General features: G+C 40.4%; 1 protein-coding gene and 1 non-coding gene across 4 annotated transcripts in view; one reads left to right on the top strand and one right to left on the bottom strand.

Moving 5' to 3' along the window:
* LOC105941975 (P2R1A-PPP2R2A-interacting phosphatase regulator 1-like) overlaps positions 1-25,321 on the bottom strand; it is a 65,572-nt gene extending 40,251 nt beyond the window's left edge. For all 3 annotated transcript variants that reach the window (XM_058658552.1, XM_058658553.1, XM_058658554.1), the window contains exons 1-4: positions 25,147-25,321; positions 21,239-21,425; positions 13,880-13,958; positions 617-673 (exon numbers count right to left, since the gene is read on the bottom strand). In XM_058658552.1, the coding sequence (XP_058514535.1) occupies positions 617-673; positions 13,880-13,958; positions 21,239-21,425; positions 25,147-25,195 (372 nt within the window). In that variant the 5' untranslated portion in view covers positions 25,196-25,321. The remainder of the gene's footprint in view (positions 1-616; positions 674-13,879; positions 13,959-21,238; positions 21,426-25,146) is intronic.
* LOC118760506 (U6 spliceosomal RNA) lies at positions 22,456-22,562 on the top strand. Its single transcript, XR_004996814.2, has one exon. It is a non-coding gene; the product is annotated as a U6 spliceosomal RNA (small nuclear RNA).
* Positions 25,322-25,463: the final 142 nt, after the last annotated feature.

The following is a 25,463-nucleotide window of genomic DNA, read 5'->3' as shown; positions in this document are numbered from 1 at the left end:
ATATAACATCTTCATTGAGGTCCTTGGAAAAAACCTAGATTCAAGGTATAACAGTATGCAGTATTTCTGGAAACTATCAATTTATTAAAATATTTAATATCCCAAATACATAAAGGATTTTGGAGGTTTTGTTGTAAAAAAAAAAAATCATTCCTGCCCCGCGTGATAGCCTAGTGGCTGAAGTCCTCAACTTGCAAGCACACTGGGATCCCATATGGATGCCAGTTCTAGTCCTGGCAGCCCTACTTCCCATCCAGCTCCCTGCTTGTGGCCTAGGAAAGCAGTCGAGGACGGCCGAAAGCCTTAGGACCCTGCACCCATGTGGGAGACCTGGAAGAGGCTCCAGGCTCCTGGCTTCTGATAGGCTCAGCTCCGGCCATTGCGGTCATTTGAGGAGTGAATCATTGAATGGAAGATCTTCCTATCTGTCTCTCCTCCTCTCTGTATATTTGACTTTCCAATAAAAATAAATAAAATAAATCTTTAAAAAAATCATTCCTGAAATTAAAATTCAATTATATGACTTCACTTAGTTATTGAAACACATGTATTTCTTAAAAGAAAATTAAAATTCACTTTTTTAAATGAACAGCTTTCTATTTCAAAAGACTTTTACCTGTTTTATCTGATCGATGCGGTTGATGGAAGTACGAATGGAAGATGGTGTGAACAACTGAAATTTAAAATATAAAAGTCAGCGTACTTTAATTTTAAAATGTTTTTTTTTACAGAATACTTTCTATTTCAAAGGCAAATTTACAGAAGGAAGGAGAGACAAAGAGACAGAGATCTTCCATTCTCTGGTTCCCTCCCAAAGAGCCACAATGACCAGAGCTGAATCAATCCAACCCGAGGAGCCAGGAGCTTTCTCCACGTCTCCCACCTGGGTGCAGGGGCCCAAGGACATGTCCCATCCTTCACTGCTTTCCCAGGCTCATAAGCAGGGAGCTGGATCAGAAGTGGAGCAGCCAGGACTGGAAACAGCGCCCATATGGGATGCCCACTCTGCAGCTGGAGAATTAGTCTGATAAACTTTGCACATATGAATACATGCATGCACAAAACATGAACCGGTGAAGTACAATCAATTCACTAGCTGGCGCAATGACCTAGTGGCTATAGTCTTAGCCTTGCATGTGCCGGGATCCCATGTGGGTGCTGGATTGCATCCTGGCAGCTCTACTTTCCATCCAGCTCCCTGCTTGTGGCCTGGGAAAGCAGTCAAGGACGGCCCAAAGCTTTGAGACCCTGCAATTGTGTGAGAGACCTGGAAGAAGCTCCTTGCTCCTGGCTTTGAATTGGTTCAACTCTGGCCGTTGGGGAGTGAACCAGTGGATGGAAGATCTTCCTCTCTGTCTCCCCTCCTGTCTGTATATCTGACTTTGCAATAAAAATTTTTTTTAAATCTTTAAAAAAATTTCAAACTGGATCTTGCCTAAATATACTGATTAAAAGCCCATGTATTTCAAAAAGGAACAAAATACCGAAAGGTGGGGCAGAATATTAATAGAAGATTTTGTTTGTCTGTATCTTCCCGTTCCTAAGGCACTATATGTTAGAATAACCCCACGTATCTTGCCAGTATGAACCCATCATTAAAGCATAGTGAGAGATATTACCCAGAAAAAAAAGCTGAAACAAGCATTAAATTGGCAGCTAACTCCCCAGCAATTTAGCTGGGGAAACCAAAATTTCATAATATACAATGACTTGAAGCAATAAAGTTCAAGTAGTTTGGAACATTCTACTCTTGGTTACTAAGACACTCACTGTCTAGTACCTTTCTCTGTTTCACAACTACCTTCTTTTTAATCTTCTCAAAGCTTGAGAGGACTCACAACAGGTAAATGAAAAGAGGAGGGATTTATAGCTAATTGTGAAAAAAAGCATTTATTTCTGAATTCACTTGTACATTCCATCTGTACCCTGATTACTTCTCAGAATTGCAGATAATTTACTATCTTACTTTCACATCAGGTCTTAAAGGCGTATATAGTTGTAATCAAAGATATTCAATATGCACTTACTATGTGCTATAACACCTTGCTAGGGTCTAAAATTCCAGAGACAAATGAGACATTTTTCTATCTGAGAGCAATTCACGATGTATTTAAGGAAAACCAGGCTATCAGTAAGTGCCAGAACAGAGTGTTAATTTGTGGGAATTGAAAGAACAGAGACCTGTATGTAAGGACTTGGAAAAAGCTCCACATAGGAGGTACAAACTCACATGAAGGAGAGGCAGGAAGACTTTCCAAGCATAGGAACAGATGCTCAGGCAGGGAGACTAGTTTCAGGAAAAGATGTTCAAGATGATTACAACTTGGTACATGAGGAGTGGCAGGAAACAAACATGAGGAAATCTGGCAGAAACTAGATTGTAGTCTCTGGGCTTCAGCCTATGAGCCCAACGGGAAACTCAAAGCATAGGTTCCTCGTGTACATTCCTTGGAGTATTTAACCTCAAAGGTGTTTTAAACAAGATCACACCTGGTGAAAAAAAGGAACATTATATATGTATTCAGCCTCACACAGAATTAATTGAGAGCAGAAGGGAAAGGGACTAGAAGCAGGCTGTAGACCAATCAAAGGTTCTGAAGATCTGAATGAAAAAGGCAGAGTTGAAGAGAATGAGACAGGTTAGAGAAGTGATCAGAAAGAGGAAAAGATCAATCTGAGGTTCCTAATTAAGGCCAGTAGGTGCTGATGGTCACAAAAAAGGAGCAAGCCAGTGAATGAGATGAATGCTCAAAAAATATGTTGGGTAAATAAATGTCTCTATGTTGCAGATAATCTCAATTTCAATTGGGTTCTAAATGTATAATATGGATTTTGAAGGATCTTATTACTTCACTAATTATCAAGTGCAGTTAAAAATTTTTGAGGAAATTAGGACTGAAAGACCAACTTACTTCGTTACAGAAGACTTTTGAAATCCGGGCACCGAGAGGTTTTGAAAGTCCCTGAAAATGTGTATTATCAGAAAAACTATGCATGGACTTCAAAAAATTTTGACCCCAAGTAAATGACCTTTTAATTCCATTTTCCAGGAAATCTTTCAGGTATCACTGTATTTTGCTTAAAGTGCTAAAATCAGTTTGCTTTTTCCAATCATTTCTTAGAAGATAGAAGAAACAAGAATATATAAGGTAAGATTATAAAAATGACAGTAAAAACTTGTAGGTGGATAATTGAAAATCCATTACAAAATGATGCTTGCCACTATTACTGGAGTGTGGCGCTTGCTTCCAGCCCAGTGTGTCAGCCTGACTTCAGGCTGCGATCAGAAGGGACAGCAGAATTCTGGAGCACCTGTCAGGCAACGGAATTGCTGCTGCACCAGTGACAGACACCAGCCAATATTCCCCACCAACTAAGGGCTGAAGCGACCCCTGCTTCAGCTTCCGTGTCGGGTGGGGGGTGGTTTAAAACTCCCTTGCACAACTCTGCCTGGCTTTTTCTTTTCCTCTGTAGCTCCCTGCTTCACGTCTGTCTTTCTGCTACACAGGGAAGGGAAGCCTGTGATCAAAGCTCCTTGGAATAAAAACCATCTAAATTCTTTTCTATACACGGCTCTGTGTTCCTTCCCTGGTGGTCGGCAAATCTAACACAAATAAATTATATTTAACAGCAACAATCACTTCACTGTAATAATTCATTATAGCAAAATACGTATGCCTTTCATATTTCAATATTTTTGAGTCCTTATGCTTAAGAATCTGCTTTTCTGTTCACAGAGTAAGAACTGACTTTATAAAAATACTAAGTCATAGCTTCAGAGACCTTAAGATCCACCATAAAAACCAATAATGTAAATAAATATTATATAGGAGACAAAGTAATGAATGTTAAATGGAAGCAAAATGAGGTGGGAATAAAGAGCAGAGATGAAGAGGACGTGTGGAGAGCTAGGAGGTGAGACAGGTAAGAAAGGCATGACAAAGCTGGCATGTGAGTGGAGCCTTGTAGACAACGAGTTTGACAGCATGTGACACCAAAGTGAAAGTTCTAGGCTTGTTTTAGGCAATGTGATTATGTTTTTATTAGCTGTGTGTGAATGAAACACCAGGAGTCCATGAACAGAGACAGGGCTCTAAAGCTAAAAGGGTGAAGATGCTGGCAAACTTTAAATACCATGTTCAAAAAATTCTAATGGTGAAAAAACTATCTACTGTGGTGTAGAAAAGAGCAATTTATACTTAGCAGCCTCAACTATTTAATTTAGAGTAGACATGCTCAGATAATCATCAGCCCTGAACCTCGTTCAGTTCCTTTCTAGAAAGGGGGTATAAAAAAGGAGACTATCACGGTTGGCATGGTGGCAGAGCAGGTAGTCACTGCCAGCAACACCAGTACGTCATATGGGGTTCAGTTTGTGCCCCAGCTACTCCTCTTCTATACTTAATCTTAACCAAAAGGCCCAGAAGCGATGCTACTCCACTTCTGATCTGGCTGCCCGCTAATGGCCTGGGAAAAACAGCAGAAAATGATCTAAGTGTTTGGGCTCCTGCCACCCACAAGTGAGAACTGGCTGAAATTCCTGGGTCCTGACTATACAGTGGTTCCGCCTTGACTGTTGTGTTCATCTGGGGAGTGAACCAGCAGATGGAAGATTCTCTCTCTCTCTTTCAAATAAATAAATTTTAAAATTTAAAAGAGAGATAGAGACCATGTGACAGCTATGGGCTATTAACTGGTCAGTAACTCAGACTGGCATATACTAATCGGTCCTACGATTGATATTTCAAGGAAATTTCTAGCATAAATCCATAACGCAACCAACTGGCCCTACTCATGAAAATCAGGAAATTTTTTCTAGATAAAGCTTACGTACTATATATTGTTCATTTCTACAGAAAATATTATCATGAACAAATACTAGAGTTTATCTTTCAAGCATCTACTTACATTAAATATGATAAAGATGGTAATGCATGTTACACCTAGCAGAATACCTGGCATATATCTTCATTATTTCAATGTCCAGAAGAGATATAATATATGTGTGTGTGCATAATGTGAAACACTAAGGTTTATAAAATTCATAATCTCATTGAAAAGATGTGTGAGCCTGAGCTTAAAGATATCCATATAATCCATATAGAAATTGTAGTAGTTTAGTTGATATACAATGACACATTATTTTAAAAAGTTGGTGGGGTTTCTTTTGTTTGTTTGTTTGTTTGTTTGTTTGTTTGTTTTATTTGAAAGGCAGAGGTACCACAAGAAGAACAGAGATGTTTTACATGTGTTTGCCTGCAGGGTTAGAAGTGGAACAGCTGGGATGTGAACCCAGTTCCTAGAAGGGATGACAGTGCTGTAAGCAGAGGCGGGGGTTATTATGCCACAGTGCTAGCCCTACACTTTAAAAAAAAAATTAACTACATAGCTTGGGAAACTGTTCTAAACTAATTATAAGTGACTTCCTAGAAGATATTATTTTTTAATACATAAAGCATGAAAGAGTTGGCTATGAAAATATGGGCTAACGGAAATTCTAATTTAGACTATGTCAACCAATGGACTCTGAAGATACTTCATTGTGACTGGAGTGGAGAGATCAGCAGTAATTCAGAACTGTTGAACTATCAAAACATCTTGAGTAAGACCCTGGGATCATGCCCCACATCAGGAACCCTGGGATGGCAGAATGTGGCTATCCACCCCCACCCTCACCCCCGGGCTACAGAGGCTGTTGGGAGGCTGGGTGTGCCTTCTCTCCTTATCTCCTTGCTTCCCCCAGATATAGGAAGAAAAAAAAGAGAATGTGGAAATAAAAAAAAAATACATAAAGCATGGCAAAGGCTTAGACTTTCTGTTTGGAAAATTGCATCGAGGGAATATGAGAAGGTTGCCTGACAGATTGATAATATCAGCAGGAATGCAGTGATATGGCTGTGGTAAGAAAGAGTGGCATTCGAACTACAAAAATCATACGCCATAGCAAGATTTTATTTGATAAAATGTACATGAAACATTTGTGCTGGACTGCCTGTCTAGTTATAAAGTGGGAAATAGACTGAGAAAAACAAGGCTTTTTGAAGAAAATTCTATCCAAAGCTAAGTATTAAGGTGGTGTTTGCAAATGGAATTACCTGCACTAATTTTTCAGGAAGCCAAGTACTGGAATGGAAACAAAAAGTTTCCGGAGATGCCCATTAACTCCATTGTTGTCTTTTGTGTAAATTTCCCATTGCGTCTTTCTCTCATTTTCTAGGGGAAACATCCTGAGCAGGAAGCCAGAATGCCAGCCCGAGGTGGAGCCTGGAGGTGCTCTCCCAGATGCAGGCACTCAGAGGAAAGGCCAACTTCAGTTCCACTCAAAAAAAATCACAGAGAACTAATATTGCAAAAACAGCATTACAAAACAACTTTCTCTGTCTCTCCTCCTCTCTCTCTATCTGTCTTTGCAATAAACATAAATCTTTTTTAAAAAAAAACCAATTTTCTTGGGTTTGTTATTATTTTTTAAGATTTATCTTATGTTTATTGGAAAATCAGATATATAGAGAGGAGGAGAGAAGGAAGATCTTCCCTCCGAGGATTCACCTCCACAAGAGCCGCAATGGCCAGAGCTGAATCATTCCAAAGCCAGGAGCCAGGAGCCTCTTCCGGGTCTCCCACACGGGTGCAGGGTCCCAAGGCTTTGGGCTGTCCTCGACTGCTTTCCCAGGCCACAAGCAGGGAGCTGGATGGGAAGCAGGGCTGCCAGGATTAGAACCGGCGCCCACATGGGATCCCGGTGTGTTCAAGACGAGGAATTTAGCCACTAGGCTACTGCACCAGGCCCGGATTTGTTATTTTTAATCTATTTCCTACTATAGTTGCTAGACAAAATCTTCATCATTAGACGATGAATAAAATTCTGAATGAAAAATTAGATGCTATGTTTAGAAATATCTACTTGGTTTCAGAAACGATTTAAAGTAGCTTTCAATGATACTTAACATAAATTGAGTGCAAACTAGACAGGCAGCAAATACAAACTGGAATTAGGGTTCAAAGCTGCCAATGAACAAAATCCAAATCCAATCACACAAATATTGAAACAGCTGAACCACTCAAGTAAAACAGCCTTCCCAGCAAGAGAGATGAGACATTCTCCCTGCTTCCTTTGCAATAAGAGGGTAAGGGGAGAGAAACATGGTGCCACTGTACCCAGATGCAGCAGAAGTGCCAGGAGCAGTCCTGGGGAAGGTGTAGGGACCCTGCATGATCGAATCCCCAGAGTCAGAAGATGCCAGCATGATCTTACATCTATTTACGCATATGCACATGGATATGTATGGAGCAAGGAATTCAACTGAATTCTGTTGCTTGTAGAAAAAGCATTCTAATTCAATATGTCATTCTAAATAATTCAGTTTTTCTACACTGAAGGTTAGTACCCAAAGGTACTTCAGAAAGTTCCATGGGCATTTGGCCTAGAGGTTAAGATACTCCACAGCACCTGGCTTTGATTTCCAATTCCAATGTCTAAGTCCAGGGTCCTGCTAAAACAAATCCGGAAGGCAGTGGGAATGGCAGAAGCAGCTGGGTTCTTGCTGCCCACATGGATCCCAGCTTTGGTCCAACCTAATCCTGGCCTTGTGGACATTTGGCTAATGAATCAGCACATGTGTGTCTCTGTCTTGCCCAGCACTTCCCCCAACTTATCAAATAAGTTTTAAAAATGTTGTTATTTCGGGCCCGGCAGCATGGCCTATCAGCTCAAGTCCTCGCCTTGAACACGCCAGGATCCCATATGGACACTAGTTCTAATTCCGGCAGCTCCACTTCCCATCCAGCTCCCTGCTTGTGGCCTGGGAAAGCAGTCGAGGACGGCCTAAGGCTTTGGGACCCTGCACCCGTGTGGGAGACTGTAGGAGGACATTGTGACCGTAGAAGGTCAGTGAGCACAGGATTACAGTTGTTTGGATATTTGGAGGAGAATAACCAAATGGCTACCTTTTGTATACCTTATTGGATATCATTTGCATAAGAACAGTTGAGTGGAGAGTATGTATATGAGAACACCTGGTGGAATATACAAGACAAAAGAGTTCCAAACAAAAGCATTGATGGTTTTGTTGATGAGCTCAATACTTCCTCCCTTATCCTGTATGGCCCTCAGTGTATAAAGTTTGATGCCACTAATAAACTACGGCTTTTGACCATCAGTCAGGGTCCACCTGTGTTATTATCGGCTCCGTGCACCAAGTCCATTGCTGCGGGACAGCGACAGGAGACCTGGAGGAAGCTCCTGGTTCCCGGCTTCGGATCCGCATAGCGGCTCACTTGGGGAGTGAATCATCGGACGGAAGATCTTCCTCTCTGTCTCTCCTCCTTTCTGTATATCTGACTTTGTAATAAAAAATAAAATCTTAAAAAAATGATTATTGGTTAATCAATACCATGTCAATGCCATAATGTTGTAACTGGTTGGAAATATTATGTTGGGGCTTTTAATTGATTGGGATGATACTCTGCCGGCTCTACCTTCAGACCAGAGATGGTCTCACCAAGAAGCTATTGAACTTACCAGGACAATAAGATGCTGGACTGTATGCTTGGTAAATACCTCCAATGAAAGAATCTCAACTGAATTTGAACTATGGAAATGCAATAAGGTGGAGCAATCCACCGTGGGGAGAGGGTTTGGGGAGGGGTGGGGGGAATTCCAGTGCATATAAAAATGTGCCACATAATGCAATGTAATTAATAATAAATAAATAAATTTTAAAAACTGTTGCTATTTCATGGAAAAGGGGAATTAAAAATAAGTTTATTTTGGTGTAAAAAAATTTTAATCCAGAATAGCTTTCTTTATAACATTTTCCACACACTTTTTTTAAAGTTAATTAACATGGTATTGAGTGACCAATATGTTAGAAACTGCAAGTTCTTAACCACATCCTGTAACTACTTCCTTTACATCTCAATTTTAGTAAATACACAACCGGCTGCTATTACTCCCCCCCCTTTTTTTTCTCCCAAGCTGCCCTCATAGGGAGCGGCAAAGTCATTGCCTTGCATGCGCTGGGATCTCAAATGTGTGCCGGTTCATGTCCCAGCAGCTCTACATCCCATTCAGCTCCCTGATTGTGGGTTGGAAAAGCAGTCAAGGATAACCCAAAGCCTTGGAATCCTGCACCCACGTGGGAGACCTAGAAGAAGCTCCTGGCTTCAGATCAGGTTCGGCTCCGGCCATTGAGGCCACTTAAGGAATGAATCAGTGGACAGAAGACCTTTCTCTGTAGCTTTCTCTCTGTGAAATCTGACTTTTCAATAAAAATGAATAAATCTTAAAAAAAAGAAGTTTGTGAATAAAAGACCCTTCATATTCTTATGAGTCTTATAATAATAGTGATTAATTTGATATATATATATCCAGCTAATTAAATGAGCATTGAAATTCTAACAATGAAGATAATATAATTTTTCAGTCAAATGCAAACTGTTATTTAAGATGGTTTATTATAAATGTGTATTATATTAAGCTAAATTTTATGTGGATTAAAATCCTAGAATTCCTAAGGAATATTATACACATTTAAAAACTCAACTGTATGCATCTACTGTCACTAAAATTCTCTCCTATTTAGTAATCACTTAGTACGCACCAGTTCTAGGCTGAGTGTTTGACAGAGATTAATCATCACCAGAAACCCAAATGCAGATGCTATTACATTCTCCTCTTCTAGATGAGGAATTGAAGTAGAAAAGGAATAGACTGCTCCCACGTAGCTGAGGCTGTATGTATAGCATCATTCAATAGGTTCTCAGCTTGGCAAAATTCCCCCCAAATCATTGAGATTGCATGTATAACGTCATTTATCAGGCTCTCAGCTATCAGTGATTGCTCAACCCAGTGCAATTTGGATTAATGTTATCCCATCTCTCGCCACTAAAATTGCTTTCAAACATAAGAACTTTATGAATGATCTCATTTTCAGTACTTCAAAGAACATGTGACCACTTATAATTGCCTTTTGTTTTGCACAGAAAAACTCTTCTGAATCTCCCTTCACCTCTCTGACAATTTCATCTTAATCTCTGGACTCTTGTTCTGACTGATGATATTTATATTTTTGTCTTGCAGCCCCTTCTCTTTACCCTCTCCATGGTCATTTCATTCATTTATTTAGCTTTAAATGATGGTCTACTGATAATCCTCAAATGTGGACTTTTGCCAAGATTTCTACCCTGAAATTCAAACTAGCATATTCAGAATCTCCACTATGAAGTACCTAAGAGCTTCAAACACAATATGTCTGAAGATGACACATCTGTGCGTGGGATTCTTTTCCTGTGGTACTATCATCCCATCACTTACGCAAGCCAGATACTTGCCTCCGTTGTGTCTCACCTCCCATTGAACCTATTGTACCCTGAAAAGCTCTCATTTACAAATGAAGATGAAATAAAGATATTCCCAAACAGAAATAAAAAGAATTAGTCAGCACTTTCACAGCCTTATAAGACATTTAAGAATGTAATTACTTTTACCCTAATTAACTATGCAAAGATTGTCAAAAATATAATAAAAAAGAAAGAAAAAAATAAAAAAGAATGTATTAAACACAGAAATACAGAAAGATAGCCACCATTATGAAATAATGTAAACTAGTACAATCATAATGGAAGACAGTATGGAGATTCCTCTGAGATCTAAAAATAAATGTACCCATATGGGCGTAGGTTTGTGTTTCAGCTGCTCCACTTCCCATCCAGCTCTCTACTTGTGCCCTGGGAAGGTAGTAGAGACACAGCCCAAAGCCTTGGGACCCTGCACCATGTGGGAGACCTGGAAGAGGCTGCTGGCTCTTAACTTTGGATTGGTTCAGCTCTAGCCATTGCATCTATTTAGGGAGTAAACAGCAGATAGAAGATCTTTCTCTTGGTCTCTCCTTTCTGTGAATCTGCCTTTCCAATGAAAATAAGTGAATCTTTAAAAAGAAAACTGATTCAAGAAGAAATAGAACATTTAAACAGATCTATACAAGAGATAATGAAAAAATCTTCCAACAAAAAAAATACCAGATGTCTTCACTAGTGAACTCCATCAAAAACTTGAAATTTTAACACCAATCCTATTCCAACTCTCTCATAAGCAAAATAGAAAAAAATTCAAACATTTTTAAAAGATTATGTAGTCAAAAGATAGAGTCACAAAGAGAGAGAGTCCAAGCCAGAAAGATCTTCCATCCACTGGTTCACTCCTCAAATGGCCACAATGGCGGGGGCTAGGCCAAAACAAACCCAGGAGCCTGGAGCTTCATCTACATCTCCCATTGTGGGCATGCAGGGTCCCAAGCTCTTAGGCCATCTTTTGCTTCTTTCCCAGGTGCATTAGCAGGAAGCTGGACTGGATGTGGAGCAACCAAAACTCTAACTAGTGCCCATATGGGACACCAGTACTATAGATGGTGGCTTTATTCACACCGTTATAATGCTGGCCCCTCTAATATACTAGGAGGCTGGCATGACTGGATAGGAAAGTCAACAAAGCTATTACAAGAAAAGGAAAACACATGTGAAGAACAAAGATGAAAAAGATTTACCCTAGGAATGCAATGGTGGTTTAACATAAGAAAACCAATGTAATACATCCTATGAACAGAACAATAGGGATAAGTCATGGAATCATCTCTAGATGTCTGGAAGAAGCACTGGAAATAGAGTATTTGATGCTCAAAGCAGCCATATGGAAAGGAAAAAATACAATATTCTCCCTTTCATTTGGAAGCTGGAAAAAAATCTCAATGAAAGATAGTGGCAACTAGAAGCTGGGAGAGGTAGGGAGTCTGAATAATGGGGACCAAATCAGAGTGAGGTGGAAGGAGTAAGTTCCTAGTGATACACAGCATAGACGGGAGACTACAGTTTACAGTGACCTATTATTTATTGTATGAACAAATAGAGAAGAGAGATGCTCCAAGCTGCCAATTATAAAGTAATGGTAAAGAAGGGGAAAATGTTTATTATCCTATTTGATCACTACACATTGTATATATGTTTTGAAGTGTCACACTGAAGCCCATAAACGTATATGAGTATTGTTAACAAATGTTTTCTTTCAGATTGTTAAAGAGTTATTTATGTATTTGAAAAGCATAGCCAGAAAGAGAGGAAAAGACAAAGAGAGAGATGTTTCATCTGTTGATTTACTCCCCAAATGGCAGCAACAGCTGGGGCTGGGCCAGATTCAAGCCAGGAACCTAAAACTCTATTCTGGTCTCCCACATGGGTGGCAAGGACCCAAGTACATCGGCTGTCTTTTACTTCCTTCTCAGGAAGCTGAATCAGAACCAGCTGCAACTTGAGCTGGTGGTTCAATATGTGACGCCAGCATCGCAAGTGGTTGCTTAACCTACTATACCACAACATTGGCTCTTAGTGAAAAAAAAAAATTTTAAATGCTCAGCAAGGGCCAGGCGGCATGGCCTAGCGGCTAAACTTCTCACCTTGAATGCCCCAGGATTCCATATGGGCACCAGTTCCAATCCCTGCAGCTCCACTTCCCACCCAGCTCCCAGCTTGTGCCCTGGGAAAGCAGTCGAGGACGGCCCAAAGCCTTGGGATCCTGCACCCGCGTGGGAGACCCGGAAGAGGTTCCTGGTTCCCGGCTTCGGATCGGCACAGCACCGGCTGTTGCGCTCACTTGGGGAGTGAATCATCGGATGGAAGATCTTCCTTTCTGTCTCTCCTCTTCTCTATATATCTGACTTTGTAATAAAAATAAATAAATCTTTAAAAAAATGCTCAGCAAGAGAAGGGCATCTCCTTAAAATGATAAAGAACATTTACCAAAATTCCAAATATAAGATCAAATTCATTGGAAAAGACTGAAAAATTTCCCCTTAAGATTATTAACAAGACGGGCCCCGCAGCGTGGCCTAGCAGCTAAACTCCTCGCCTTGAAAGCCCCGGGATCCCATATGGACGCCAGTTCTAATCCTGACAACTCCACTTCCCATCCAGCTCCCCGCTTGTGGCCTGGGGAAGCAGTCGAGGATGGCCCAAAGCATTGGGATCCTGCACCCGCGTGGGAGACCCGGAAGAGGTTCCAGGTTCCCGGCTTTGGATCGGCACAGCACCGGCCGTTGTGCTCACTTGGGGAGTGAATCATCGGACGGAAGATCTTCTTTGTCTCTCCTCTCTGTATATCTGACTTTGTAATAAAAATAAATAAATCTTAAAAAAAAAGATTAGTAACAAGACAAGGATACGCAAGTTTTGAAACTAGAGGTAGTGGGTGAGCAAATTTGTTAATGCATTAAATGTCAATGAATGGTGCACTTAAAACTGTTAATTGTTATATGAGACTCAGTTCAATAAAAAATCATATAATAAATCATTTATTCATTTTGGCTTACTGATTTACAAGTATATTTCCTGTGTTTACAGAGTAAATCACACAATTGTTATTAGAGATTTTATTATATACCATGAAAAGCAAATTTTATTTATAGGTCAAGATAAATGTGAGATAAAAGTCAAACTAAAAGCCTGAAAACAATTCTTGGAAGATCCTACAATTTTTTCAAAAAGTAGATGCCAGCTAGTTTTATACATGAAAACAAATCTCAGTGTTAAATCCATATGAGACTTAAAAACTAATTCTGCTACAGCTGCAAAAGTCAACCGAACTATAGATGATGTGTTTGATTTTTGCCTTCAGTAATGTTTACAGCACAGTTTCTCAAAGTGAGAATTTGTTAGAAATGCAAATTCTCAAACTCCACTACAGACTTACTGAATCAAAAACTCTGGGGGTGAGATTGGGCTGTCTGTGGTTTAGTAAACCCTTCACGTGCAGGTGCAAGGTTGCGAATCACTGGTTAAAACCAACAAGCACACATCTCGGGCAAGCAGCATGCCATAAGCATTTCCTTACCAGATTTGGTCGATTTATAAATGTTGAACTGTTTCTTCTAATCCTCACAGTATCAGCTTGGAAAGCTTGTGAACTATCACTAAGAAGAAAAAAGAAAATGTTTGTCACATAAAGCCTATTATAAAATATTTTTCAAGAAATAAAATTTCCATATTTAAAATAGCAATGTTATCAACATAAATGATGTCTTGGTGAACACAGTTGTACAAATGCAGAAATTAGAAACACACATACACACAGAGTTTTAGTTACCTGAGCCTAACTAAGTCTCCATGTAGGATAAGGAATTTCCAAGCACATCACTTTACTTCTAATCAGCCATGCTACCAAGAAGTATAATTTACTGTGACTTTGTAAATACATCATCAGTGTCAATTTCGATCTGATTTAAATTTATGATCAGAGCTACAATACGCAAGTACCAAATCCTTTAAATACCCACAGTTTCCCATGAAGAAAAGGAATAACAATATCCAGAGTTGATAAAACATACTTTCCACAGATACGTTTTACTTGGCCAACAAGACAGTAAGAATATTTCAGTACTTTTTAACTTAATTGAATCGAATTGAACAGCAAAAACAGACAAGAGGTCTCCCGACTGTTGTTTGATTCCTTTAAGAGTCACAAACACTGTGTCTGCGTTAGGTCAAAGCTAGGAGCCAGGAACTCAAGCTAGGTCTCCAATGTGGGTGGAAACAAGTAGGGAGCTGTAATCTGCTGCCTCCTGGGTGTACATTAGCAGGGCACTAGAACCTGGACAGAGCCACAAACTGAACTCAGGCACTGTAAGAAGGGATGCATGTACCCCAAGTGGCAGTGTAACCTTCGTATTAAACACATACTCCTCAAAAAAAATATATATATATATATATATATGTGTATATATTTAATTCATTGTGCATACTGAGAAATCTCAATGAAATCTCAAATGAAAAATTCAGATTCCAGATTTCTGACTTCTCTTGAAAATGTGCAATCGGGCCCCATTCCCGTGTGGCAACAACAGACCGGAGCTGAGCAGCTGCTATGCACTGAAGACAGTGCCTATGTCCTCCACCTTGACAGTCAGCGACCCAAATGATCTCAGTCCTGTCTGAACTTGTAACTTTGAATAACTTGTCTTTTTTCATTTTCCCTTTATTCTTTTTTTATTTTGAAATAGCTTAAGATTCACAAGAAGTTCCAAAAGAAAGAACAAGGTCCCCATATATATCTTTTATCCACATTTCTCCAATGTTAATAAGAAATTATGTTGAGGACCCGGCGCCGTGGCCTGGTGGCTAAACTCCTCGCCTTAAGCACGCCCCGGGATCCCATATGGGTGCCGGTTCTAAGCTCCACTTCCCATCCAGCTCCCTGCTTGTGGCCTAGAAAGGCAGTCGAGGACGGCCCAAAGCCTTGGGACCCTGCACCCACGCGTGGGAGACCCGGAAGAGGTTCCAGGTTCCCAGCTTCGGATCGGCACAGCACCGGCCGTTGCGCTCACTTGAGGAGTGAACCATCGGACGGAAGATCTTTATCCCTGTCTCTCCTCCTCTCTGTATATCTGACTTTGTAATAAAAAAAATAAAAAAATTTTAAAAAAAGAAATTATGTTGAACATTTTCAACCTGCTGCCTGTACTCAATCTTACCGATTTCAATTCTATACCCTCTCTTAGACTAATCTTATTATCTTCAGGTCCCTTGCCTTTATGCTGTTTCATCGACTTCACAATATTTAGCTGGTCTCCTCAGCTGTTTTTTCTCTAATCTAACAGTATCAGAGTCACCCTCCAAAGACTTAGCTGGTCATCTACAAACACTGTTCCATTTATAAAAGGACATTCATTTTGTCACTTACACTTTCATAGTACAATACAGTCCTGGTCAGGAAAACATAAGGAATCACTACATGACAATTTATTTTCATAAGCTGCATTTGCATGGACTGATCAGCAACATTTGGAGGCCACAGGTCCAGGCCATGCTGACCACTAAGCCCTCTAGGAAATACCGGTGCTTTTCTGCCACCAACTCTTTTATAAACATAATTGTAATGCTGTCCCAGGCTTTAGGTGCCCTTTCTCCCAGTGTACATCTTACCAGTTCCTTAAAGTCCATCTCAAACGCCATCTTCTCCATCAGCATTTTCCTCATCCCTTACCAATCTCACTGAGATTTCTCACTCCCTTCTTTGCATACCACTAACATTTTCTACTTTCCCTAAATACTTATTTTACTTTGCCAAACATTTACATTCATTGAGTATTTATCTTCCCTATTAACTTAAAAAACTGTATTGAGCCTTGATAAGTCTTTGAAGCATGATAATTCGCATGTGACAGGCAATAAGTCAATATATTGTGAGAAAACATGTCAAGAGGTCTAATTCTCATTTCCTTTCCCACTCATTTTCCATATAAGAAGAGCAATCTGTTGTGGAAGTCACTTATCAGGAAATTTGAAGAGCCTAATGGGTTAGATATTTATAATATCTTCCGCTGGCTTCATTTAATAAGACAATTACACAAAGAAATAATCAAGGCAGAATGTGCCTCAATTGATACGCATCATTTACCTTGAAATTACAGAATCCTATGTGAAATCCATAACTTAGAAAACCTGAAGATAATGTAACCGGGTCACTGTTCAATGCAGTATACTGAATAGTTAAATAGCTCAATCTAAGCTACAATAAATTTGTCAGTTACATTCTCCAAACAGGTTTATTTTCTTTTTTTAAAAAAGATTTATTTATTTATTTATTTTTATTACAAATTCAGATATGCAGAGACGAGGAGAAACAGAGAGGAAGATCTTCCGTCCAATGATTCACTCCCCAAGTGAGCACAATGGCCGGTGCTGTGCCGATCCCATGCCGGGAACCAGGAACCTCTTCCAGGTCTCCCACGCGTGGGTGCAGGATCCCAAGGCTCTGGGCCATCCTCGACTGCTTTCCCAGGCCACAAGCAGGGAGCTGGATGGGAAGTGGAGCTGCAGGGATTAGAACTAGTGTCCATATGGGATCCTGGCATGTTCAAGGCGAGGAGTTTAGCTGCTAGACCACACCGCCGGGCCCTCCTAATTGCATTTTGCAGCTACTGCAGACCCTGGGAAGCAGTGGTGATGGTTCAGCGAGGCTCCCTCTGCTCATGTAGGAAACCTGGAGTTTTTCTGCCGCCCAGCTTTGCCCTCTGTCTCTACCTCAGCTATGAGGTGTGAAGGAAAAGATGGAGATTCTATTTTTCTTGCCTCTCGAATCTGGAAACTTCGGAAAAGATGAACTTTTCTGATTCCATTCTAAGCTTGTTACAGCAGCGCCAAATGTGCCCACAGATCATTTGAGTAAGTGCTCAGACCTCAGGTATATCACATATCATTCCCGTCACTTCCTTTGATGGGCCAGGAACAGACTTGGTCCACTTTCCAATTTGTGTATCTTTAACCCCCACCAGATTCATGTTATTAACCATGCCTTTCTGTGCAAATTTTACTGCATGAGTTGAGATATTATGCCATGCAATTTAATACTATAATTGCACTCCAACATAATTTTTAAAAATCCCTTCAACTCCCCTTTATCACAAAGCAAGCAAGAAGGGATATGACAAGGTATGCTCCCCCCAGTACATTTAATAAATTAAACAGATTCCATAAGTTTCTTCAAGTACAAGTATATGGCCTCCATCCTCTATTTGTAAGCTGTTTCTTTTCATGAAGGCTGCCAACACAACCAACATTCTTCCCACTTCTCTCTTCTACTAGCCAAGTAGTTCTAAAAACAATTTTATTCCCACAATGGAATTAGAGCGAAACCCTAAATTTCCAAATGTTCTTGTTCTCAGTACAATACACAGAGAGCACTCCATCTTTAATTGTCCTATGTTCCTATTTTTAAAAGGCAATGAATTTGTTTTGATAAATCTTAGTTTGCTATTCATTTTGTAACAATTATCTCCTACCTCAAATGACCTGAAAACTGCATTTGTTTAGTGTTAATCAACTTACGCACTCATTAGTGTGAACAGAACACTCTGAGTCCAGAGACACAAGCCCTTAGTATGGGCACTGCTGTGAACTATTTCACTTTAGAGATGTACAGGCCTAAGTTTCCTCACATGTTAAAGAGAGAGGACAGGTTTGGTCTCATTCCATCTTGAATGACCTCTGACATTGCAAATGCAGCTATCAATTAGTAGGATGGTCCAAAAGTGAGGAGCAAAGACAATAACATGTACTAAATGCATTTTTCAGACATTTTCATAATATCCAGAAAACTACTGTACTGGGATACGAGATTCAAGAACACGTTTTCAAAGTCTTTTAAGAAACAGGGAGAGATTCAAGATGATTGAATAGGGAGAAGTTGCACTGGCCAGGAAAACAAAAGCAGGCCCAGGAAACCAAGGAAACGCCACATTCACAGGAGATTAAAAGAAATTTTCTATGGAGAATTACAGAGCAGAAGCAAGACTCTCTAGGTGAGGAGTGAGAACAGACACGTTCAAGGACTGTGCCTCCAGCAATTTCCATCTATTCACAGCTGCTGCCTAGCTGGGAGGTGCCATCTTCCCAGGCAGGGTGAGAGGAGGAGGCTACCACAGTGAACACCAGCAGCAGCGCTGACTGAGGGAGATTTCCACAGTCCTCACTGGCTTTGAGTGCAGCCTGTGGAACAGGCAGGCAGTTTCGAACCCACTTGCCGCCATGAAGGAAGACCGCCTTCTTTATCTACCCTCCCCAAACTGAAACAGCAAGCTCATTTGCTAAGGGGAGCTGCTGCTCATTTCTGCCCCCACATGGAATGGCAGGGAGCTCATGCTGAGAACAGCAGCCTGCAGGATGCAAAGCAGAGGTCTTGTACCTTGTGACTGTGAGAGTGATAGGCAGAGGCCACAGGGCTCAGAGGAAAATAGTTTGTCATTGGGTTCCTATGCAACTGCATGGTCTGAGCGCAGAAGCAGAATTCCTTGCATACTGGGGACAGATCTCCCAGAAGACTGAGGAACACACCATAAAATGAACTGCTATTCTGTTTGGAGCATGTGCCTGGGTGGGTGGTGTGCACAGGCACCAGGAACTCACTCTAGGCCGAGAACCAGCTGGTTCACCTACACACAGGGAAGGGCTGGGATTGTGAACATACTAGCCAGCTCCACCATCCCCTCCCTCCATCAACTGTAGCAAGGCGTGTTGCACCAGACCCAACTTGGCTTTCACTCTGGAATGGTTATTTCACCTACAAACTGGCCAGAGCTTCCTGACCCTATCCAGCACGAGCTCAGAACTAGAGAGGAAATACTACAAGAATAAAGCTTTCAATTTAAAATAGCTCCTGGAAGAGATGATAACAAGTGACCCCCCCCAGATTTATACAGGCCAACATGGAAGCACAAGAAACACTGAAAAGGAAAAACAATACAATTCTCAAAAAGAAACACAATAATACATTAATAGTGAACTATGAATAAAGTGAGACTGGAAAGATGCAGAAAAGAAATGCCAAAGCATTGATTACAAGGTTACTCAAGAACACACAGAAACAGTTACATGAAATAAGGAAATTCACACATGATACAGATGAGAAATTCTGCAATGGATTAGAGCTACTGAAGAAAATCAGAAAGAAATATTATAAATGAAGTATTCAGTAAGACAAAAATATAGTAGAAAGCTTTAACAACAGATTTTATGAAGCAGAAGAGACAACATTTAATGTAGAAGACAAGTCTTCTGAAATATTTGTCAGACAAGAAAGGAAAGGAGGGAGCGAAGAAGAGGGAGAGAGAGGGGGAGAGAGAGAGAGAGAGAGAGAGAGAGAGAGAGGGAGAGAAAGAGAATGGATTAAAGAAAAAATTAGGAAGTCCAAAAACAGTGTTTGGGATCTATGGATATCATCGAACAACCAAATACATACATCTTAGGCGTTCCTGAAGGTTCAAGGTATGGGAAAAACAATGGCTTAGAAAATGTATTCAGTGAAATAATGGCAGAAAATTTTCCCATTTGGAAAAAGAAATGCAAATTGAAATACAGGAAGCACATAAAACCCCAAATTGGCATGATGAGGAAAAATCCTTACCACAATACACTATAGTCAAGCTTTCAAAAGTAAAACACAATGTCGAAAAACATGCAAGAGAGAAATGCCCAATCACGTTTAAACGGTCTCCCATGAGATTAACAGCAAATTTCATAACAGAAACCCTCATGCCAGGAGAAACTGGAAGGTCCTAGTTCTGAAAGCAAAGTCCTACAACTCAGAACATAACTCAGCAAAATTCTAATTTCATAAATGAAAGTGAAACAAAGAGCTTCCACTACAAGCAAAGACTGAAAGAATATATCACCGCCAGGCTAAGCTTCGAAATAATACTTGGAAACACAGTGTACACAGAAATAGAGACAGTCACCATAATGAACGTGAATGCAGAAAACCTCCAAGTAGCAGAACAAAGCTGCTTCAAAATAAGCAATAGGAACATTTATGGAAAAACAGCAGGACCAAATCATTACTTATGAATAATAAACTTGAATGTGAATGCAGTATATTTCCCATTTAAATGATACAAACTGGCTGAAGAATGAAAAACACACCTGTCTATATGCTGCTTACAAAAAAATATATTACACTAATATACACACATACTGAGAGTGAAAGGATTGAAAAACATTTTCTATGCAAACAGAAATTAGAAATGAGCAGGAGAGACTATTTTTAGGTGAAATTAAAGACAAACACAGTTTAAGAGACAACAACAGTTATTACGTAGTGATTAAGGGATCAATTCCCTCTTTTCTGTCTCTCCCTCCCTCTCTGTTGCTCTGCATCTCAAAGAAATTCATAAATCTTTTTGTAAAGAAATCCAATTTCAAGAAAAACTAGCTATACAGAGGCCCAGCTGATTTGTTTGGCAATTATTTCCATCTTGAATGTGCTGGCAATGACTGCCAGAAATGACATGGCTGCTGAGAAAATGACAAGAGTCGCAGTCATGGCAGAATGCTCAGTTTTTTTCAAAGGAGGAAGAGATGGGATACAGTTAGGAAGAAAATTCATGCTCCACACCAACTGGTTGCTACTTGTGGGTTTGGGTGGACCCTCAGTAGAGGATGTTCGAGTCAACCTTAGTGGCAAGTGGGAGGAGGATGAGGGGGACCAGGGTGCAAGGGTGAGGATTTGTCAAGGGCACTTTTTTTTTTTTTCTCAAATCTACCCATCTCTCTTGTCCCAGGCTAAAGGTAGACTATTAAGGGCAAGGGAGATACTTGCAGAATTTTTCAGTAATAAAAGGATAAGAACACCATGGGAAACCACTTTCTCCGGACCCACCCCGGACCCGCTTGTCTCCTCCGTTTTCTCAACCGCACTCACCCAATCCCATTCATCATTGGGGCACTGGTGGATCGTTTCAGAATGGTGTTATTTGTGTTGGTGGGATTTGGCAGCTCAGAGTCTGTTTCCATTTTTTCCTGTGACATTCCTGTCTCCAAGATGAAGTCACTACTTAGTTCGAAGTTCCCAAGTTTTTCCGGTTCTCCTTCATACATGGACGGATAGACTGGATTTAAGAGAGACACGGGAGGAAAAGAAAACTCTTAGATAAACGAGAGTGGCCTCTCCACATCCCTGGCAACCCAACATCCCTAACACCACTAGCTATAAAGTTGTGAAGGACTGGCTTCGAAACTCTTACCCAGTCATGACGGCTGGGCGCTAACCGTCATTTTCCGACCTGTAAACCTTTAATTAATAAACATGAAAACTTTATCCCATCACCAGCAAAAATCTTTACCTCTTACAGCCAAAGCAAATTCATGTTAGCCTTACCAGTCAAAATAAGAATCAAAATTTCCCGCCTCTGAGACTCACGAGCGCCCTGCCCCTTTGCACACGCAGGGCTCAGCGCAGGCCTACTACACAAGAAATTCGCGCCACTGCGCGCGGGTTTGCCCGCCCCTGCCAGGGCGCATGCGCAATTCTGCAGCTGCCTTTGCTCATTCAGGGGCCCACCCCCAAACCCCTCCCTTCGCCCAAGTCCTGCATGCCTCTCCTTTTAGTTCAGGATCTTCGGGTTTGTTTGTTTTGTTTTGTTTCCATTTGTTATTACACTAAACCTGGAACAATTTCTTCTACCTTTATTTAGGAAGGGTTAGGAGGAGCGAAGAGTATAGGAGTGCTGTATTTTCTGTTCTCAATCTGTTTTCAGCCCTTAAGACTGACACTAATAAGCTTTTAACCTTCTAAAGTGTATTTTTCCAGCTTTTAGCAGCAGATACATTATATCTTTGTAAAAACAAAGAAACAGGGGTCCCACGCGATTGCCTGCTAACTAAATCCTCCCTTTGCAGCATCCCGGCAGCTCCACTTCCCATCCAGCTCCCTGCCTGTGGCCTGGGAAAGCAGTCGAGGACCCTGCACCCGTGTGGGAGACCCAGAAGAAGCTCCTGCCTCCTGGCTCCTGATCAGCTCAGCTCTGACCATTGCGGCCACTTGGAGGGTGAACCAGCAGGTGGAACTTTTTTGTATCTCTTTCTCTATGTACATCTGCCTTCCAATAAAAAGAAAGAAATCTTAAAAACACAGTCATGGTGCTCGCTTCGGCAGCACATATACTAAAATTGGAATGATACAGAGAAGATTAGCATGGCCCCTGCGCAAGGATGACACGCAAATTCGTGAAGCGTTCCATATTTTTTAATAAAGCTGATGCACTATGTTTTAGGCTTAAAAAAAAAGTCATGAATGACAAGTTATTTAAAATTAGTTATAAAATGATTCAATAAGTATTTCTTCCATGCTTATGAATCAGAAAATAGTGTGCAGGAAGCAACTCAAAGGCAGCTGATTTGTCCTTTTCCTCAAACACAGACAAGATTCTTGCCTGTGGCACTTAGTAGCGATCATTCGAGTAATCCCTCTGGGCTTTGGCTTCCTACTTTGAAAAATGGGCAATGCAATGATGCTGACCTCACAAAATTTTTGTTAGCATTAAATTCAATCACATACTTCAATTGATTAGGACAGTACCAGCCACATGATAAGTGTCCAATAAATGCCATCTATTATTAACCTGTCTTCCATCAGGATTGGAGACTTCAAATCATCCTCTTGTCTAGGATTTAGTTCATCTAACTCCACCTAATATAATCACGCTTTTCCTATTCTATTCCCAGCATGGACAAAGAATAAATGATAATGATTTTACATATCATAACTTGTCACGAACCGCTTCAAGACGATCCCATTATTTTCAATTCACCACTGATTATCTGAGCAGGGTTGATGATTGAGCCAATTGAGACAAGCATGTGAAACATTTTGCAAGCTGAAAAGTGCCGTACTACTGTTATGGTTATTTTCATGAATAATTTCCATTTCAATAGGTTCATTTACCTTTTCTGCTGAATGTGTGTGATTTACTATATTATTAACTTAGAGATGAGATTTCAGTACTCCATATGTCTCATTAATTAGTGGTGACAATTTTAAATGACCTGTTCTTTGGGCATTGTGAGCACAGCTTTATAATACATAGCTCCCAATAGTATCTGAAATGGAAACAGTAACTCGGACAGATACTCAAATAGGAGATATTTAAGAAAATAAACTCCACTGATTTAACTCAACTCTTTGTGAATTTGCTGAGGACTTCATTCTCTGGATGAATAGCTGCAAGGAGATAGATTTCATACAATGTAAAAGTGCATGCTGCATCATTAAGCTAAATAAAACAATATTTATACAGTATTGCAAAATCGTATCAATAGATTGGGGCCTTACCAAGAACCTAAGTGCTTAGGAAAAAAAATATATATCTATATATATATAGAGAGAGAGATAGATATTCAGACGGTAGCTTTTTTGGTTTTTGTTTTTTTAAAGATCTTTTTTATTGGAAAGGTAGGTTTACAGAGAAGAAGAAACAGAAAAGATCTTCTGTCCCCTGCTTCACCCCCAAGTGGCTGCAATGGCTGTAGCTGAGCAGATTGAAGCCAGAAGCCTCGTCTGGGTCTCCCACGCAGGTGCAGGGTCTCAAGAATTTGAGCCGTACTTTACCGTTCTCCCAGGCCACAGGCAGGGAGCTGGATGGGGAGTGGAGCAGTTGGGACACGAACGGGCACCCATATGGGATCCTGGTGTGTGCAAGGTGAGCAATTAGCCACTGAGCCATTGCACTGGGCCCTTCATAGCTGTTTGGTAGATAAATCAATTTTATTTTATAGTTGATAAAATTAAAAAGAAAGCAATGTCACATTATTAGAAAGCAGTTGAATTCATGCTGGTACCAACAGCTCCTGAAAATCACAGTTAAGATCCCCAGTGTATTAGAAAAGGTTAGAAAAATCATAATTCCTGATGGGTAAAGTCAGAATGAATTTTAAAAAAGACGGTGACTTTACACAGAACAGAACTGAAAACCAACTTGCCTGAATAGCAGAAAAATGTAGAGTGTAACAGTGAACAAGTAGATCTTAATCTGCATTCTACTATTCATTTTCCTTTTTTAAAAGGATTTATTTATTTATTGGAAAGGCAGAGATACAGAGAGGAGGAATGATGGGAATATCTTCCTTTGATGGTTCATTCTCCAAGCAGCTGCCACCGCCAGAGCTGAGCCAATCTGAAGCCAGGAGCCCGGAGCTTCTTCAGAGTCTCCCACATGGGGTGCAGGGTCCCAAGGCTTTGGGCCGTCCTCTACTGCTTTCCCAGGCCACAAGCAGGGAACTGAATGGGAAGTGGGGCCGCTGGGATTAGAACCAGTACACATATGGGATTCAGACACGTTCAAGGTGAGGACTTTAGCCACTAGGCTATTGTGCCGGGCCCAATTTTACTTTTCAAAGTTTTTGTAACTATTCTTGGGGAGGCAATCAGGGTGAATAAGTATATTTTGAACAAACAGGCAAAAAAATCTCATCATGCTTAAACATTACACTTAATTTAAAATGTAGCATTCTAATAACACTAAGAAATTAGGTAAAATAGGTATTATGTTTGTACAAAAGGAATAGTAATATGAAATGATTCAACATATACAGTAGCAACAAATCCCCAGCTAGTACTGAAAAGGAACAATTTTTGAACTAGAGAATAGCTATATGGCAGGAACCCAAAACCTGTTGGGATATAGACAGAATTCCCAACATACAAACTGATTCAAATATTAAAAGGAACAAGTTCTACAAAAGCAGAGAAAAGTCTGTATGCTGTGAGACAAACACAATAGTTAAAGAAATCATTTTTCTTTTGCTTTCTGCCTATGTTATTATTAAACCAACCTGACTGCATTTCCTGATCAGATGTTCCTGTTCCATTGTGGTGGGCCATGATCTTACACCTCCGATTTACTAGACCTATACGTTGGCACTTCTGCTACTCTAGGCTTGTATGCCAGTCTACTACCACCTGGCCTAGGCCTCTCACCTACAAGAGGTGTCTCATAACTATGTCACAATCAGGTCTTCAGTTGACCAGTTGTCATGGAAACTTTAAAGGTACAGTTCAACCATTAACTGCCACAAGGGAAAGTCAAATAGAAATTGAAACCAAGGCCACATACTACAAACACCCCCAAGACTTCCCAAAAGAATTACAT

This window comes from Ochotona princeps, chromosome X, assembly GCF_030435755.1.
Source record: "Ochotona princeps isolate mOchPri1 chromosome X, mOchPri1.hap1, whole genome shotgun sequence".
Taxonomy (NCBI): Eukaryota; Metazoa; Chordata; class Mammalia; order Lagomorpha; family Ochotonidae; genus Ochotona; species Ochotona princeps.
This window is presented reverse-complemented; position numbering and strand designations above follow the sequence as displayed.